General features: G+C 49.3%; 1 protein-coding gene across 1 annotated transcript in view; it reads left to right on the top strand.

Annotated features, from left to right (window-relative positions):
* Nucleotides 1–16706, top strand: part of NRG2 (neuregulin 2) — a 173951-nt gene that overhangs the window by 117046 nt on the left and 40199 nt on the right. Inside the window, 2 exon segments of the mRNA XM_030459037.1 lie at nt 6282–6400; nt 10206–10271. Of these exon segments, the coding sequence (XP_030314897.1) occupies nt 6282–6400; nt 10206–10271 (185 nt within the window).

Genomic DNA, 16706 nt, shown 5'->3' with positions numbered 1-16706 from the left:
GTGGTTTCCTTCTGGCTGTATGGGGGAGAGGATGCTCCTGGCTGTCACTTCTGCCCTGCAGAAGTGCTTTGCCACATCTGTCCCCACTCTTTGCATTGCAGGGATCTCTTTTACCTGATTTTCTGCTGCTGTGCTGGGATGGTGAATGTGTTCCCCAGTGGGGCTGAGGTTTGAGGGAGGCTGAACACCACCTCCTGGCTGTAATATTGGATATTCTGCATCTTCTTGCCAATCATTAACTTGCTCTCTCAGGGCAAGTGCAGCACAGAGCAGAGTGCCAGGGCAGCATGGAGGCTCCAAAGAAATCCTTGGCAGGGGTGGAAGCAGTGGAGGTTTAGTGCTCACTGGCCTTGCTGCTCTCTGCAATATCAGTGTGTGTCCTGCCACCCTCTCTGTGCACTGGAGAGGAGTGGAGTTAATAGGTAACCACAGCCAGGTATGCAGGGTGTCCTTTGCAAGGGTCATGTTTGGGAATTTCCTTTTCCTGGGATCTCACGTGTGTTTACTATGTGCACTGCTGGGCACTGACAATTTCAGGGCCACAGATGCTGTAGGCTTCAAATTCTCTTTGTCAGCTAATTCCTTGACTTCTTTACTACTTATATTAGCTACCTTATTTTTAGAAAACTAAAAAAATACTCCAAGAGTAGTCATCCTAGAGCTCTTTTTGTCCTGAATGATGCTGAAGTGGCTGAGCTCAGCCAGGGAACCCTGAGCCCTTGGTGGGATGTAGGTGTCTCAGTGGCAGCTCCTGTCCTGCTGCTGAATGGCTTTGCAAGAAGAGGACCTGGGAAGATGGCCCCATTTCCAGTTGACAGTGGGGAAGAAGAGGGAACGATTCAAGCTTGAGCAAAGTACTGGTGGGAACATGACTCCTGTCATGAAAAGTTCTTCCTTGGCTGAGATGAAGTGCCCGTTTCTTCTGTTTCTTTTCCTCTGACTGCACTGAAAACCTCAGGGCCCAAGCTTACATTTGGATGTCTAACTCTGAGATGTCTAAATTACAGCAGATGAGGCCACCCTTCCTGGCCAGAATTTGCCAGGCTCTTTGTGTAGGTCCCAGCCAAGGGCTGATCTCCCTCTTTCCCATTGTAGTCTGGAGATTGGCACTGCAGAGGGGGATTTACTCATCCCTCCACATTGCCCTCCGGGGGACTCTTTTCTCTTGGCCAGAAAGGTATTTTGGTGGATTTTCTTCTGGCCAGGCTGAAGGTCTCCTTGTGAATCCTAACCCCCAGAGCTTGCAGACAACATATTCCCTGTGGCTTATCCCTCCACTGGCACTGCAGGAGATAATTACTGTGTGGCTAAGTCATATGTGCTGAGGGTCAGGGAAGACAATGAGACAGATCTTCCCCAGGAGGAAAGAAATGTCAGCAGAGTGGCACTGCAGCAGAATGATGGGCTCTGCCACTGACCCTGGCCCTTTCACTGAGCAAACAGCCCGGGGCATCACCTTCCTCCAGAAAAATGGCATTTGCTGGCCAGGCCCCTGCTGCACACCCATGGCAGGGCTTGCCCAGGGGCTGCTGTCTCCAGGAGTCGTGCTGCCCAAAGGAGGACTCGGTCCAAAGCTTTTTTGGGCAATGCAGAGTTCCTCACTGTTTCTGTCCAAACACCCCTCAGCCCCCCTCTCCTGAGGTGCCTGCCTGCCCTGGGGGGCTGCAGGGGGAGAACAACTTGGAAAACCCATTCCCTAGGAGGTTTTTGGGATATTTCAGTAGTACTTGGAGACAGTAAAATAGAACAGAGACAGACTGGTCATCTTTGTCTTTGCCACACACAGATCAGGCAAGGTCTGGTTGCTTTTTACATCCCTCAGTTGAGTTCTTCTGGTGCACAGGGATTGTCTGTGGGAATTAAAAGTTGTCTGACTAATGCTCTGAAACAAGGCAGCTCTCTGGCTGCTTCAGTGCTTTCTGGAACAGGGAAATTCCCTTTACTGTGGTTATGCTCCACATTAAACCAGATCCTTGTCTGTAGCCTTCGTCTCTCTCCTCCAAGGCTGTTCCTGACATCAGGCAGAGCAGTGTGGAGGCCAAGAGCAGCTACTCCATTGGTCTGGGGGTATGGAAAGGAAGAAGAAGGTCTTGATTTTTCAAGGAGATCTTACAGTGCAGGAGAATTTCAACAAGCTGAGATGGAAAATAAAAATAAGCTCTTTTTACAGTACCACATTCTCATGTATTAAACCAAAATACCTTTGGTTTAGTCCTGACATGCTCTAAACACCAACATCACTTTGCATCCTGCTCACATTCCTCTCCAGTCCCAGGTAAAAGACCAAATGGTTCTTATCCTGTTCCTGGAGATTAATCTGTGAGGTCTTCCCCCTTTCATTACCCTTTTGTGTTACTAACAACTTACTAATTTGTGTATTTGGGACTTAAAACTCTTTCTCTGTAAAAGATCACATCCACAGGTGATGTTCTAATGCTGCAGTGGATTTTGCTGGTTACTACAGGTGGTAAAAGGTGCTGTGTGTGTAGGGCTGTGCTGCAGCCAGTTCCCAATAGAATCTTTCTGCTCTGACAGCTGCGGGCAGGGTGTTGGTTGATACTTTCAGCTCTGCTCTGGCATCATTCCGGGATGATTTTTCCAGGGCTTGGAGTCAGAGCCTCACTCTTCCAAGCTGCTTTCAACGTGTGCTGCTTGCAGCAATAGCTACAAGCCTGGCACAGGGGTGCTTTGCAAACCAACTGGTGAGTTTCTGCCAATGAGGGTGGAGGCAGCTGGGAGAAAATAACTGAGCTGTGCTGGAAGAGTCCTGTTGAGCCCAGTGGTACCAGGAGCCTACCTCACCTCTTTTTCCCACTGCTCATACATCATCTTCTGTGGAGGGGATGGGGAAGGTGACCCTGGACTGGCAGAGCTCAACAGAACCAACCCCCCTCAACCCACTGCACCTTCCCAGCAGGATGCAGAACTGCCTGGGAAGCAGCAGGATAGGGAGACCCTTCAATGCTTTGCTGTCCTTTGGGTGCTGCTCGACTAAATGGAACTAACTAGAGTGATGGAACTGAATCTGGGAGGTGACAGGTGACAAGTGATGCCCCCAGGGTTCAGTGCTGGGGCCTCTTTAATCTCTTCATTAATGATTTGGATGAGGGGATTGAGTGCACCCTCAGTGAATTTGCAGGTGCCACCAAACTGGGTGCTGTGTGGCTCTGCTGGAGGGGAGGGAAGCCTGACAGCAGGACCTGGACAGGTTGGACCCAGGTTAATGGTGTGAGGTTTAACAAAGCCAAGTGCCAGGTCTGGCACTTGGGTCAGAACCACCCCATGGGGAGCTACAGACCTGGGGAAGTGTGGTGAGAGAGCTGTGAGTTGGAAAGGGACCTGGGGGGGTTGGTGACAGTGGATTTAATCTGAGCCAGCAGTGTGCCCAGGTGGCCAAGGAGCCAGTGGCATCCTGGCTTGTGTTAGGAACTGAGTGGCCAGCAGGAGCAGGGAGGGGATCATCCCTCTGGACTCAGCTCTGGGGAGGCCACAGCTTCAGTCCTGTGCTCAGCTCTGGGCACCTCAGTACAGGAGGGACAGAGAGGTGCTGGAGGTGTCCAGGGAAGGGCAACAAAGGTGAGGAAGGGCCTGGAGCACAAATCCTGTGAGGAGCTGAGGAGCTGGGGGGGGTTTGGTCTGGAGAAGAGGAGGTGAGAGGAGACCTGATGGCTCTGTGCTACTGCATCAAGGGAGTGAGGAGGGAAAAAGCCTCTGGTCCTTAATGAACTGGGATGGGAGCAGAGGGAATGGATGGAAGCTGTGCCAGGGGAGGGTTAGCCTGATGGTAGGAAATATTTTTTCACTGGGAGGGTTGTCCTGCATTGGGATGGCCCAGGACAGAGGTGGAGTCCCCATCCCTGGAGGCATTTAAAAGGCATTTGGAGCTGGGCCTTAAGGACAGGGTTGAGGAGCTGACTGTGGTGTTGGTCACAGGTTGGGCTGGATCAGCTTGGAGGTCTCTTCCAACCCAACCATTCTGTGACTGTGACAATTAAGCCATCACAGCAGTGGGCACCACAATGCCCAGGACTGTCCTAAGTTGCCTGAAGAGACTTCAGGAAGCTCAGAGGAGTGAGCAGTGCTCAAGGCAGCTCTGCACCCCATGGAGTCACCCTGCTTATTTGGGCACCCATGGGGAAGATGTAGGCCCAAAGAACTGGCTTTGCACAGTGGATCAGGGGAGATGTAGTGTTGGAGGGATTCTAGAGGGCTTTACATCCTGTCAACACTCATTTAAAAATTGCTCTGCATGGGGCCCATGCAATTGAACACTTGATGGCATCCTGTGAAACAGAGCAGTGCCTGCATCCCGGGAGCTGCACTGAGCTTTCTCCAAGTGCTTTTAATTTCCTTATATAATGAGTGAGAAGTTCCTGGTGTGTCCTTCAGCTGTGCCTCTCAGTAGCAGAGCATGTCAGGGTGTTAAAAAGATGCCAGTGTGCTCCTCTGAAGGGCTTCCTATGAACCATGGTTTGCACAGCCCACAGGTAAGTCCCTCTCAGATGACACACTGCAAATATGTCCAAAGCTGCTGAATATGTTCCACATGAAAGGAATTTCATTTGCCTTCAGCCTCACAGGCCACCGGGACCTCTTTCTGAAGCTGGGGCTATTTCTCAGTCTTTAAATAAAGCAACCATATGACACAGACCTGAGATAAAAGCTTGGGATAGAAAGGAATAATATGTTCTAATGAGAAAAATACATAGACCTGAGATAAAAGCTTAGGGTAGAAAGGGGAAATATGTTCTAATGAGAAGAATACACAGAGTGGTTTTGGTAAGATGGCTAAAATGGAAGGAAATGGAGTAACACAGGAATTAATTGTGGGAGCCCCACTGGGGTCTCACGTGTGGTGTTCAGTGTGTGTTGAAGGCTCTGTAGTTAAACTGGGCCACAAAAGGTTTTGCTTATGAGTCAGAGAGCCATCCCAGAGCCTGAGATGTCAGTCCTGGCTGGTGGGAAAGGCAGTGCCCATCCTCCTGTAGCTCCACAGAGCTTTGCCACAGAGCTGCTCCCTCCCCCAGGCAACACAGGGTGTTGGGTGACAGGGACAACCATCATCTCCATCATCTTCTGCTCTGGGTGCTGAGAGGGTTCTGTGCAGTTCAGCCCCATACAGCAGGTCAAGGGAGGTGGTTCTCCCACCCCCCCTCAGAGCTGATTCTCTTTGCTCTGCTCTTGTGAGATCTCCCCCTCCCCTATGTCCAGTTCCAGGGCCCCCCAGCACAAGAGCTTTTGGGGTCCAGAGGAGACCACCAAGATGAGCCAAGGGCTGGAACCCCTTTGCTCTGGAGAGAAGCTGAGAGAGTTGGGGTTGGTCAGGCTGGAGAAGGCTCCAGGGAGACCTTAGAACACTTTGCAGTATCTGAAGGGGCTCCAGGAAAGCTGGGGAGAGACCTCTGACAAGAGCCTGGAGGGATGGGATGGGGTGAAAACAGTTTCAAAGTGAAAGAGGGTGAAGCTTGAATATTTGGAAGGGATTCATTGGTGTGAGGGTGCTGAGCCCATGGCCCATGTTGCCCAGAGAAGCTGTGGCTGCCCCATCCCTGGAAGTGTCCAAGACCAGGCTGGATAGGGTTTGGAGCAACCTGAGCTGTGGGAGATGTCCATGGCTCAGACTGGAACTTGATGAGCTTTAAGATCCCTCCCAACCCAAACTGTTCCACGATTCTGGGATTCTGTGTTTGTAGTACATTGGAGGGGGTGTATTTGGGGGAGACAAAGTGCTTGTGCTGTTTGTGGGCCTGGATAAACCCACAAGCTACCTGTCTGGGGCAAACCCCAGGGTTCTGACTTGCAGGTCCCCCTGGCCTTGGGGGGGTTTGGATGCAGGCAGGGAAGCTGCTCAGCCTCCTGGCTGCAGAAGGTGCAGAACATCCTTCTCATCTCCACATCTCTGTCTTGCAGGCAGATCCCACTGCCCATCAACCAGTGAAGTGCTTTACCTCCAGTGCACAAATCTGTGTTCTTGGGTGCTGAGATTCACGGGCTCAACCCCTCACAAGATTTCCTGTTTGAAAGGGAGCAAGTGTCAAACCAAACCAAACCAAACCTCTCAAGGGGTTGAGAGGGAGAGGTTCATTTAGGACATCATGGTGGCTGGGATTCCTGGGAAGGGGCTGAGCTGAAATCCTGACCAAGCCTGAGTCCCTGTGTGACTGTGAGGTCAGTCTGCCCCTATCTCTCCAGAGGGACTCCTGGGGCCAGGAATAGTTATCAATCAGGTTATGAGGGTAGTTAGCAATGGAGTAAGAAATGTCTGCTGTACTTTTCAACAGAAAGATTTCCAGACTGCAGTTCAACAAGGTGAAGCTGGAAGATGCTGGGGAGTACAGCTGCGAAGCAGAGAACGTTTTAGGGAAAGACACCGCAAAAGGCAGCCTGAATGTGAAAAGTGGTAAGTGAAGAAGCTGGCAAATGTCTTGAGCTGTTTGCCACTCACACAGCAAGTGGGAGGTTCTGCATATGGTCTGTCTTGTCTTGTGTTTCTTGCTTTCAGGGGTACCGAGTAAAACAATCTTGGGAGATACAAAAAAAATGCAGCTTAGCGTAAATGTTTATCTTTGTTATCTGTCACTGGCAATGTGGTTAATTTACATTTTAAATAAACTTACAGTCTATGTATTTTATTTTTTTTTAAGGGGTGAGGAGGAAAGAAAGCTGGTGGGCTTGATGTTTTCTTTTTGAAAAAGAATTTCTGAGAAGCAAAGCTCACCAGAAGACAAGTAATTAAACCGTAGCTTTGTGATGAGTGAAGTTGCTTCTTGTTTTCATCCTAGAATGTGTGCTCCATCTCATGGAGCTCAGTGGATGGAGTCTGAGGTTAGGTGATTTTATTAGTAATTTGGTCATAATTATTACATTGCTTAATATGATGGTTTGGATGCACCCTCCAGCTCAGAAAGTCGCTGCAGTGGTTGCCAGGAGCCGGGAGAGTGCGAGCAGGGGAGGGATGACTCTACCAGCTCTTTTTCCTATGCTCTTCCTCTGCCATTCACAATGGACCACCACGGGAGCCTGGGCTCTGCTCTGCAGCCCTCTGGTGTGATCCAGTTTCTCTGTTGGGATTTTCTTAGCAGTAGTCCAATGTGAAGGAAGGTAGCTTTCTCCTGCTGCTTCCTGGCATGATTTTCTCTGTCAACCTCTGCCTCAGCAGTGTTTGCAGCACTGAAACTTTTATTCCATGGTGCTGCAATGTCACATCATGTCCTCCCACCCAGTGAAATCTCACTGCTTGCAAAGTCTGGAGAAAGGTCATCCATGCTCAGCCTTCCATTACTTCATGCTCCATGTCTGTGAAGTTATCTCCACTGCTCTGCTGGGGTTCTTTCCCATCAGGATAGGAAAGGTATCCAGAGGCAGGGCTAACTAAGGCAGTGCCACTCTTTTTTTTGTTCTTCCCCCCAACTCCTGCTCTGGCTGTCCTATCACAATGGAAACTCTTCCCATTTTTACTGGGAGCTGCATCTGCAACCCCCTTCCACGTGCAGCATCTTCCATCAGTGCACACCTGCCCTCAGCACCCTGCCTGCCTCCCCTTGCCCTTCCCTGCAAAAACCCTTTCAAAAGGGATGTGTGTGTGTCTGTGTGACTGAGAAGCCCTCACTGCAAGGCTCTGATCCCCTCTCATCCTTATAGCACCAGGAAAATCCACATCAGGCCACTGCACCTTGGACATAGGTGATGGCAGCACCTGCCTGGGTTAATTCTCCATCCTGGCTGGTGAGGAGGGGTTGGATGCTCTCCCTCAGGTCACAGGGGACATGAGTTACCTAGAAGTGTGTTGACACCTGAAAAGCAAGCACAAAGACCCTCATTTCTGGCCTGTACCTCTTTCTAGTGGGAGCTGCGGGCTGCAAGGTGCTGTGGATCCAGTTGGTGCCTCCCAACAACCCAATTTCTGAGCTGCCACTGCAAACCTGCCCGTGCCTCCCAGTCCCAACTGGGAGCACACCTTGCTGCTGCTCTTTGCAGGGCACATGCCAGTTGAATGCTAGTTGTAGTCCTTTGCAAATGTCACCAAGGGGGTCATGGTTGGTTTTTGCAGCTCTGTCATCCCTTTTGCACTCTTTTTGTCACATCTGAAAAAATGTGAGCCACGCCAGAACCACCCAGAGCTTTATCCGTGCCCTCCTGGAATCTTCCTCTTTCCTCACTGCTGGGCCTTCTTGGGACTTTGACAGCTTTCCTCACTTCTGCAAGCTCCCTTCTTCTGTGCTCTCTTTTAGCAGGAAACTCCTCAGGGTGTCTGCTTGTCCCTGGATCCCCCTGTGTGCTGTCTCCTGTCCTCAGCTGCCCTCTCCTGCAGCCCTCTGAGCACTTCTCCTGTTGTGGCCAAGCCTCAGCACAGCACTCCAGGAAGTTCCAGCACTTTACAGTGATAAATCAGAGCCAAGATGTGAGCTGGTGCCTTCTCCTAGCCTTTCCCTCTTTCACTCCAGCTCTTGCTGTTCCTGTGTTCTGCTGGTTTACATTCTGCTTCTCTGCTGCTGCCCTGTGCCTAAAACCCTGGTGCCTGTCCCAGGTGATGCTCTGGGGCTGTGCAGACTGCCAGACTTGACATTGAGCAATATACTTGGGGGTTCTGCAGTGTTGCAGGTGAAACCAGGGCTGGGATGCTACCACTGCATCATGAGATACAGGGACATGAGGTTTGGGGACATCTCTGGGTGCCTTCATAGAGATGGGACATTGGAAGATGAGGTTCCTGAGCTGCTGAAGCTTGAGATGAGAATTGTGGAGGAGTGAAGTGTCCTCAGCCCAACACACCATTCCCCTCCAGTGGCCCCTGGGGTCCCGGCTGGCAGAGAAAGAGCTGAGAGATGAGACCCTCAGGGCTCTGGATGTTAAGGTCTGGAAATCAGTCTCTGCTGGGAAAAGTGTCTCAGTCTGATGAGGCAGTTTTGCCACTGCAAAGTACTCTTTGCTCTATTCCACTACCACTTTTGGGTTTATACAGGTTTCAAGAGAGCATCAAAACATCTTTTATACCATGTAGATCTGTTGCAAGCCACTGAAAACATCACACTCAAGAGAGATTTTCTTTAGGAAGAGAGTGGCTGCAGTGCAGTGTTCCCTTCTCATTAGGAAAATGCCCATCAGCCAAATCCTGGGATTTCCACAAAATACCTGGCTCAGAAATGAATGATTTTGCATTGAAAAGCTTTGGGAAGGTGTCACTTCCTGAGGAAATGCTTCTGGGCTTGGCCAAAACGTATCGTGCTTTGGTGCTATTTTCAGATTTTTTATTTCTTTGAGGTAAATTAGGTGTTTTCTTAGAAAAAATGTCCTATTTCCCAGTTCTCTTTATTGAATAGTCTCATACTGGTAGCAGACAGGCATGAGGGCAGAGCTGAGATGGGACTGAGGGTCTTTTATCTTCAGAAAGTTTCTGGACACCTCCTTACCTGACACCTCCCACCCCTTTCCTGAGCTCTGCAGGAAAAAAACAACAACAAAACAAACATTTATGCAAAATTCTTTCTGCTTTTATCATTTTGTGGTGATCTCCCCCCCTGTCTCTGAGAGGTGCTACCCACCCAGGGAAGGCTCCTGGTGCTTTCTCCTTTGGGTGGTGAGGGGCATTGATCCAAGAGGGGCTGTTGCTGCCAGTAGGATTGAATGGAGCTGTAGGATTGAATGTGGACATTGGATTTCCCTAATATCCTGCTTTATGAAGAAGAAATCATTACCTGTGCTCAGCTCCCATAGTGCCTAGGGCCATGGCTTTCACCTGTTTGGTGTTCCTTTATCTCTTGTTCCAACAACCCTTTGTGCTGCAGAGCTGCACATTCCCATGGGATGGAGGCTCTTCAGAGGATCTCACCTTTTCTTAAACTCCACATTTTTCTCCCTGTGATCCCATCTTTGCACTCTCAGTGCCCTCAGGGCTAAGAAAACCTCCCGAAGTTTTACCCATCACCTGCTGGGTGAATCCTACACCCTTTCTGTCTTTTTATCAGGACCAGATTCCTAATGGCAGGAGGTCCTGTACAGCCAGGGGACCAGCATCCCAGTGCTGTGCCCTACAGGGACACTGCTTTACCTGCTCTGGTACCCAGTTACCCATCTGAGCATCCTCCAACACCAGCAACCCCCAACCAGCACCCTCTCTCAGCCTCCTCCCTGCAAGTAGCTAAGTCCACTCTTCTCTGTTCAAACCAGATATTTTGTTCACTACTTTCTTACCTTAATTTCCCCAGGAACAACGAAAGCTCCACAAGTCTTACCAGCCTCAGAAACTAAAATAGTTGTTATGGAAGAAGAGTGTAAGTACCTCTCTCCCCTCTCCCTCCATACAGCTTCTTCCCCCTGATTTGTTTTGTTTTTATGAGACATTTTGCATAAATGCTTTCCTGCATCCTGGAATCTTCTATAATCACTCCTTCTCTTTCATTTCTCCCTCGACCACTGATCTTTCCCTAGATCTTTCAAAAAATATGATTTATATTGCTGGTGTCTATCTTGGAGAGGGAGAGGCTGATAATGATTGCAATGGTCACTTGAAGAACATGCTACTTAAAATTGCAGCTGGATTTTAAGCTTTCCCAGATCTCTCTCAGTGCATGGGTTTATTGATCCTTGATCTGCTTGTCACAGCCTTTGATTTAGGGGGGGCTTTGTTGGTTTGGGGTTTGGGTGGGTTTTGTTGAGGACAGGTGAGAAAAGCAAAAGAGGCTGTAGGAAATGGAAGAAAAAAAGAGGCAAGTCTTCTAAACATAAATCATAAGAAAAATGCAGAACAGACATCTGCACCCTACCATCCTATTTTTCCTTGGGTCACCATAAGGCAAGAACAGGTTTCCCAACATGTTTCATTCTATTTGATGCTGTGGAAGCCCTTTTTAGCATTCCCTCCTATTCAGTAGTCACAAATGGAGTGGAAAATGGGCCCACAAAAATAAAACTCAATAAATAAATAAATAAAAACACAACAAAAATAAAGCATATGTAGGAGTGTAGATCCAGAAACCAGGTGTTGGGCTGTTAGTTCAACTTTCTGGGGGAGAACACTGATTCTTGAGAATCTCTTCCCAGAGGGAATTCCTCAGCATCCTGCAGAGCCCACCAGGACCCTGTCCCCCTGGAGGGCTGAAAACCAGGTGGTTATTTTGAGCTCTGGGTTCCATTTCCATTCCAGCTGCTGAGTCTGCCAGTTGACAGTAGAGTGGCTTTCCTTTACTCTTGACAATTCCCTGTCATGGGTTTTAGGGGGATGTTGCCCCCTTGGAGAGCTCAACCTTTTCTGATTTTAAAGGAAAGAGATTTTTTTGCAGCCACATCAGGGACTGGCTGGGGATCCTGTAAAAGCTTCTCTGATGAAGAAACTGCAATTAAGTTTTCTCTGGTGTTATTCTGAGTCTTCCACCTCAATTGAGACATTGAGCTGAGGCTCTGCACCACGGGTGTGCTGACCACACCATCCTTCCCTGGTGGTTTTCCTTTGTGTTCACCACCGTAGATCCATGCTACATATTTGCATCACATTAGATACATGCCATTTTCTTGAAAAGCCTAATTTCAGCAACAGAAAGGAGACTGGAAAAATGCTGTGTTGCTTGCACAGGAGTTTCTCCTTTTCAAAACCTTTCCTCTGGGAGAACTTCATCCTTGACTGTTTCTTTCCTAATGTGAAGACATGGTAACATCTCCAGAGCTGGAGTGGTAATTGACTTCTCCCTTCACTTTCCTGTTGATGATCTGTCTTAATTTGATCTAAATAACATTTAATCCCCCTGATTTATACAGTTACTGATGTTCTATCACAGAATTGCACGTTTGTATAACATGGGAGGTAATGAAGATGTTTTGGGGTGTCATGACCTGTCAAGTATCCCATCCTTGTGTAATTCTTGCATTTCCTTTAAATATGTGGATTCAAAAGCTTGTCTGGCACCTGTAGGTTGTCTCACCTCTCATTGGTTCACTGCAAGGTTAAAACTGGATTTAAACACCATGTTGGGAAAGCACCATGCAGTTCCCTGGCAAAGGAAAGATTGCCTGGCACGGGGAGCTTGGCCATGGCACTTGGGAGCTTGTGTTTGGGCTGAGGTGTGAGGTGGGCATCTTCCCAGGTAGGCTGGCAAGGATGTTAGACCCTACAGCTCAAGAAGCTCATTGTGTTTTCCCTGTGGACAACAGGATAAATCCCCATCACCCCACACAGCTCCATATAGAGCTGTTACTTGTGGTGTACACCTTTTTAACTAGGGTTTTTCCTGGAGGTCCCAGTTCCTTCCTGGATGGTCTGGCCTTGAAAAGGAGTGATGTCAGATATTTTCCCCTGTATTTTCACTGTTAAAGCTTTTCTTACACTCTCTAAAGGTAGCTGCCCCATTACTGCCCCATTCTGAGGCACCCTTGCCTTCCTCCTCCACTTTTCCAGTGGCCAAAGACCCCTGGGCACTGCTGCATCCTTGACATGAAGGTTTTACACACCAGGTAGCACCCAAAATGCAGGGTGTTCTGTCTCCCTTCCTGAGTAACTTTTTTCTCTGGAAGCATATGGTTCTCTCCTGCTGTTTTCCCCCTCAGCACCTTCCTGTGCCCAACTGGCACCTGACATGAAGCTACAGAGTGCAAGAGACAAATCCCTGCCTTAGGTTCTTGGGAACATCTGCATTGCTGTGATGATGAGTGAGATCTGTTTCTCTTGCCTGCATGCTAGCTGGAGCAGGACCCCTGGTTCCCTTTGACAGGGACACACTTTGGGATGAGCCTCACAGATCTCACAGAATCTCAGAATTACTGAGGCTGGAAAATACCCCTGAGATCATCCAGTCCAGGCTGGGACCTGACATCACCACGTTGGGCAGCCCATGGCACTCAGTGCCACATCAGCCTTTCCTTAAACACCTCCAGGGATGGAGAATCCACCCCCTCCCTGGGCAGCCCATTCCAATGCCTGAGCACCCTCTCTGCAAAGAATTCCTTCCCAATATCCAACCTAACCTTCCCATGGCAGAGCTTAAGCCCATGGCCTCTTGTCTGACTGAGAGCTGACTGGGAGCAGAGCCCGACCCCCCCCTGGCTCCAACCTCCTTTCAGGGAGTTGGAGAGAGTGATGAGGTCTCCCCTGAGCCTCCTCTTCTCCAGCCTCAACACCCCCAGCTCCCTCAGCCTCTCCTTATAACACTTTCCCCCTGCTCCCTTCACCAGCCCCCTCTGCTCCAGAACCTCAGGGTCCTTCTTGAAGGGAGGAGCCCAGAACTGTGCTGAGGACAAGGGCAGAATTCCACCCTTAGTGCCACACTATTCCTGGTACAAGCCAGGATGCCATTGCTGGCTCATGTTCAACCAGTTGTCAAACAGTCCTCATGGCAGCATGAAGAAATCCAAGGATGTCACTGTGTTCATGGTGTAGAGACAACCCTGGTAGCAATCTGGATCTGGAACCAAAGCCACCACACTTGGGAGATCTGGGAACTGATGGTACTGCATTTTGAGAGGTGTCTGGCTTCAAACCTTCCTTGCATCCTTATCCAATCCATGTGGATACAACTCTGTGCTCGGGGTGAGTACTGGGAGCTGCCAGGCAGAGAGTTGGGATTCCTGGTTGGGATTCCTGGTGCTGACCTACACGGTGTGTGTGTGTGTGGTATGGGGTGGGTACCCCTCAGCTTTCTCAGCTTTAGATGAGCTGGAGCTGTATGGCAAATCCAACAAGCTGGACCATGGAATGTGTCATGGTTTAATGCTGGGCCAGCAATTAACTAAATTACAGATGCTCTCTATTAGTGCCCTTCCCTTTGTCTCTATAGAAAGGAGGGAGAATAAAGGAGAGAGACTGATGGGTTGGACACTACACTGCACAGCTTTAGTACAACAGTCAGAATGAAAAGGAAAATTCTTAAATACATACAAATATACACAAATACAGCATAATGTTCCCCCTGACTCCCAGTCACTGAGGCTGGAAAAGTTCCAGGCTGGAATCCTGGAGTCAGCAGCAGCTGGGAGCTGGAAGCAGGAACACACAGATTCAGGAGGGCACAGAATCCTCTTGAATTTGACCCTCTTTATCCCACAGATTTATACCAAGTGTGATGTGTATGGGATGGAATACTCTGGACAATTTTGGTCACATGTGAACTCCACTACTCCCTAAAGGAGGGATGCAGGTGGGAGCCCTTTGCTTCCTTTCTCTTTATGGAGTATAAGATGTTTTTTTCAGAACTGAGCAGTGGTCTTGGTCCTGTCAACCATTCTCCAGCAGTAGCTATGTATATCAAGCATTATCAGTCTTAGAACAGACACTGACTGAGAAATATGCCATTAATTTCAGCAAGGGCAGCTACTTAGAAGAGATTCAGCTGAGAGTAAAATGACAAGAAAGAAAATTGGTTCTATCCTGGCCCAAAGCAGGCCAGATGGTTATAGGGATGTAGTGCTGATGTCAACTTCACCTTTGCAGGGCCAGACTCAGAAGGACCCTGTTTTCCATGCATCCTGGAATCTTGTTTTCCATGATGTTTCCTATTGTAACACAGTACCACAGTCTTACTTCCCCTGAGTAAGTACTTTTGTTTGAGCACTGGCAGCACTGAGCAGCCCTAGAGATGCTTTCTGAAGGAAGCAGTGGAACTCAAAAGATAGGACATGCCTATTACTCTTATCAAAAAGTCTTCCCATTGAGCCCAGTCAGCACGAGATCATTGTAGAAGTCTCATCTGTAATGACAAAGAGTGAAGTAAGATATGTTGTGGTGTCTTGTGTTTGTCACATGCTAAAACTGTGCAGTTGGATGGTCACGGTGGCTCAGCTCCCAGGCAGGAACTTGCAGGGTTGCGGTGACTGCATCATGTGCCCTGCTGCAGAGAGAAATGTCCTTTATGCTCATTTCATCAGCCAGAGAACTCCAAATGGTAACATGATCCTGCCACTGTGCAGCCTCAAGCAGCTGAGCAAGGTTTGGGAGGTCTGTGGCTACAGAATAGGAATCCCTGTCAAAGTTTAGAAACATTTTAATGGAGCCTTGAGGGTAGAAAGAGAATACAGGCTGGGTGGGTGGAGGAAGTGGGATTTGGATACCAAGAGGATAGGAGAGGATCTGGCAGTGCTGGGCAGATGCTGTAACCCTACATTTGGGTGATGGCAGCAGGTGACCTGGACACAACCTCAGGATGCTCTGGTCCAAGGATCCTGTGCTGCCCTGGTGCTGCTGCTTTGGAGCTGCAGGGTGTCCAGGCAGCCCAGGGCATGGCTAGAAGGGAGAGGAGTCCATCCCCCGGGGGCCATGCAGACAGACCAGTTTTCAAGATGAGACTAAAAATAAGCCCTGGCGTGGCCTTTGCTCGGGATAATCCCAAAGCCACAGCCCAGGGTGTGGTTGGTGGTTGTGTGGAGCCTGCACGCACGCTGGCAGGGTCCCTGGAGGTGTTCCTGTGGGAAACCCCCCTGCCAGCCTGCAGGGAGAGCTGTGGCATTCCTGCTGCTGCCAGCTCCCACTGATTTTCCCCCCCTGAGTATTTTCTGAGTAACCATCAGGTTATGAGATGTACAGGCAGGCCAGTGGGACTCGAAAGGCAAGAATGGGCAGGATGGGGTGAAGCCTAGGATGGAAGCTGACATTCCCTGGAAGAAGGGAGGCTGTGAGCAGAAGGCTGTGTACCAGGAGCTCCTCTCTGTCTGACTCCATCGTGTAATCCTGGCGTGTTACTTCATTCCTTGGGCTTCAGCCTGCACAGCGTTCATGCCGGCACTGGCCCTGTAAAAGGCTTTTTAGGTTGTGGAACAAATCCCTTCATTGAAGTATCATGTTGCTGCTATTACAATTGATGATGGGGATTTGGGAAAATAAAACTCTGGAGCGTTAACAAGTCCGTTCTGGGACCCTTTGTGGGAGAGAAAAGCATAGGAAGGAGTCCTTCACAACGCTGTGAGATCAGCTGGAAGCTTTGTAATAAGGGAGGACTTTGCCCCAGCCAGAGCTGCTGGTCCTGGGGAAACAGGCAGAACCCTGGTGCTCAGAAACAGCTCACCAGTGCAGGTGGGAGCCTTGGGAAGAGCTGTGTTGGTTTAATCAGCACCAGCTGATGCTCTGAGATGGGGCTCCTGCAGTCTGATCGTTGTATTTTGGGATGAACTTCCAGTGCACAGCTCTTGATCCACGGGATCCCCTCAAGGACTGGGAATATATTGCCAGCAGAATCTATTCCAGTCAAATGAAGGGGTAAATACTGGGTCGTTTCCCAAATGCAGAAGCACACAGGACCAGAATTTTTATGAGCTCCAGAGTCCCTGGGTCTGCTGCCAGGTGAGCTGCAAACAACAGAGGCCCTTCTGATTTGGGGTACAGACAGCAGCAGTGAGCATCCAGCCTCTGCTCAGCTTTGTTAAGAGAAGAGGGTGTCATAACAGAGGTACAGAAACCTGCCATAGCCAGGATGGTGAGGATCAGCAGCCTCTCAGTGTATTAATCAATGTAAATCATGGATTTAGTGGGGCTCACATCAGGATTACAGAGCTACAAGTAAGGAATAGCTTGGCCAGACACCTTCTCATCCATGTTCTTCTGACAAGCAGTTGGATGAACACAGCTGAGAGGAGCCTCAGCAATTCTGTGTTTTATCAGTAAGTCCATGAGGCATATACAGAGTCACAAGTTGTATACACTCTCCATTCAGCTGAGCTCATCAGTCTAACTGGATGTCTAAATATTGAGAGAATGAAGTGTCTGTACTCTATGAACCCCCCAGTCAAAG

Source organism: Calypte anna, chromosome 13 (assembly GCF_003957555.1).
Source record: "Calypte anna isolate BGI_N300 chromosome 13, bCalAnn1_v1.p, whole genome shotgun sequence".
NCBI classification, from domain to species: domain Eukaryota; kingdom Metazoa; phylum Chordata; class Aves; order Apodiformes; family Trochilidae; genus Calypte; species Calypte anna.
Note: the sequence above shows the minus strand (reverse complement) of the source record. Positions and strands in the feature narration are given on the sequence as shown.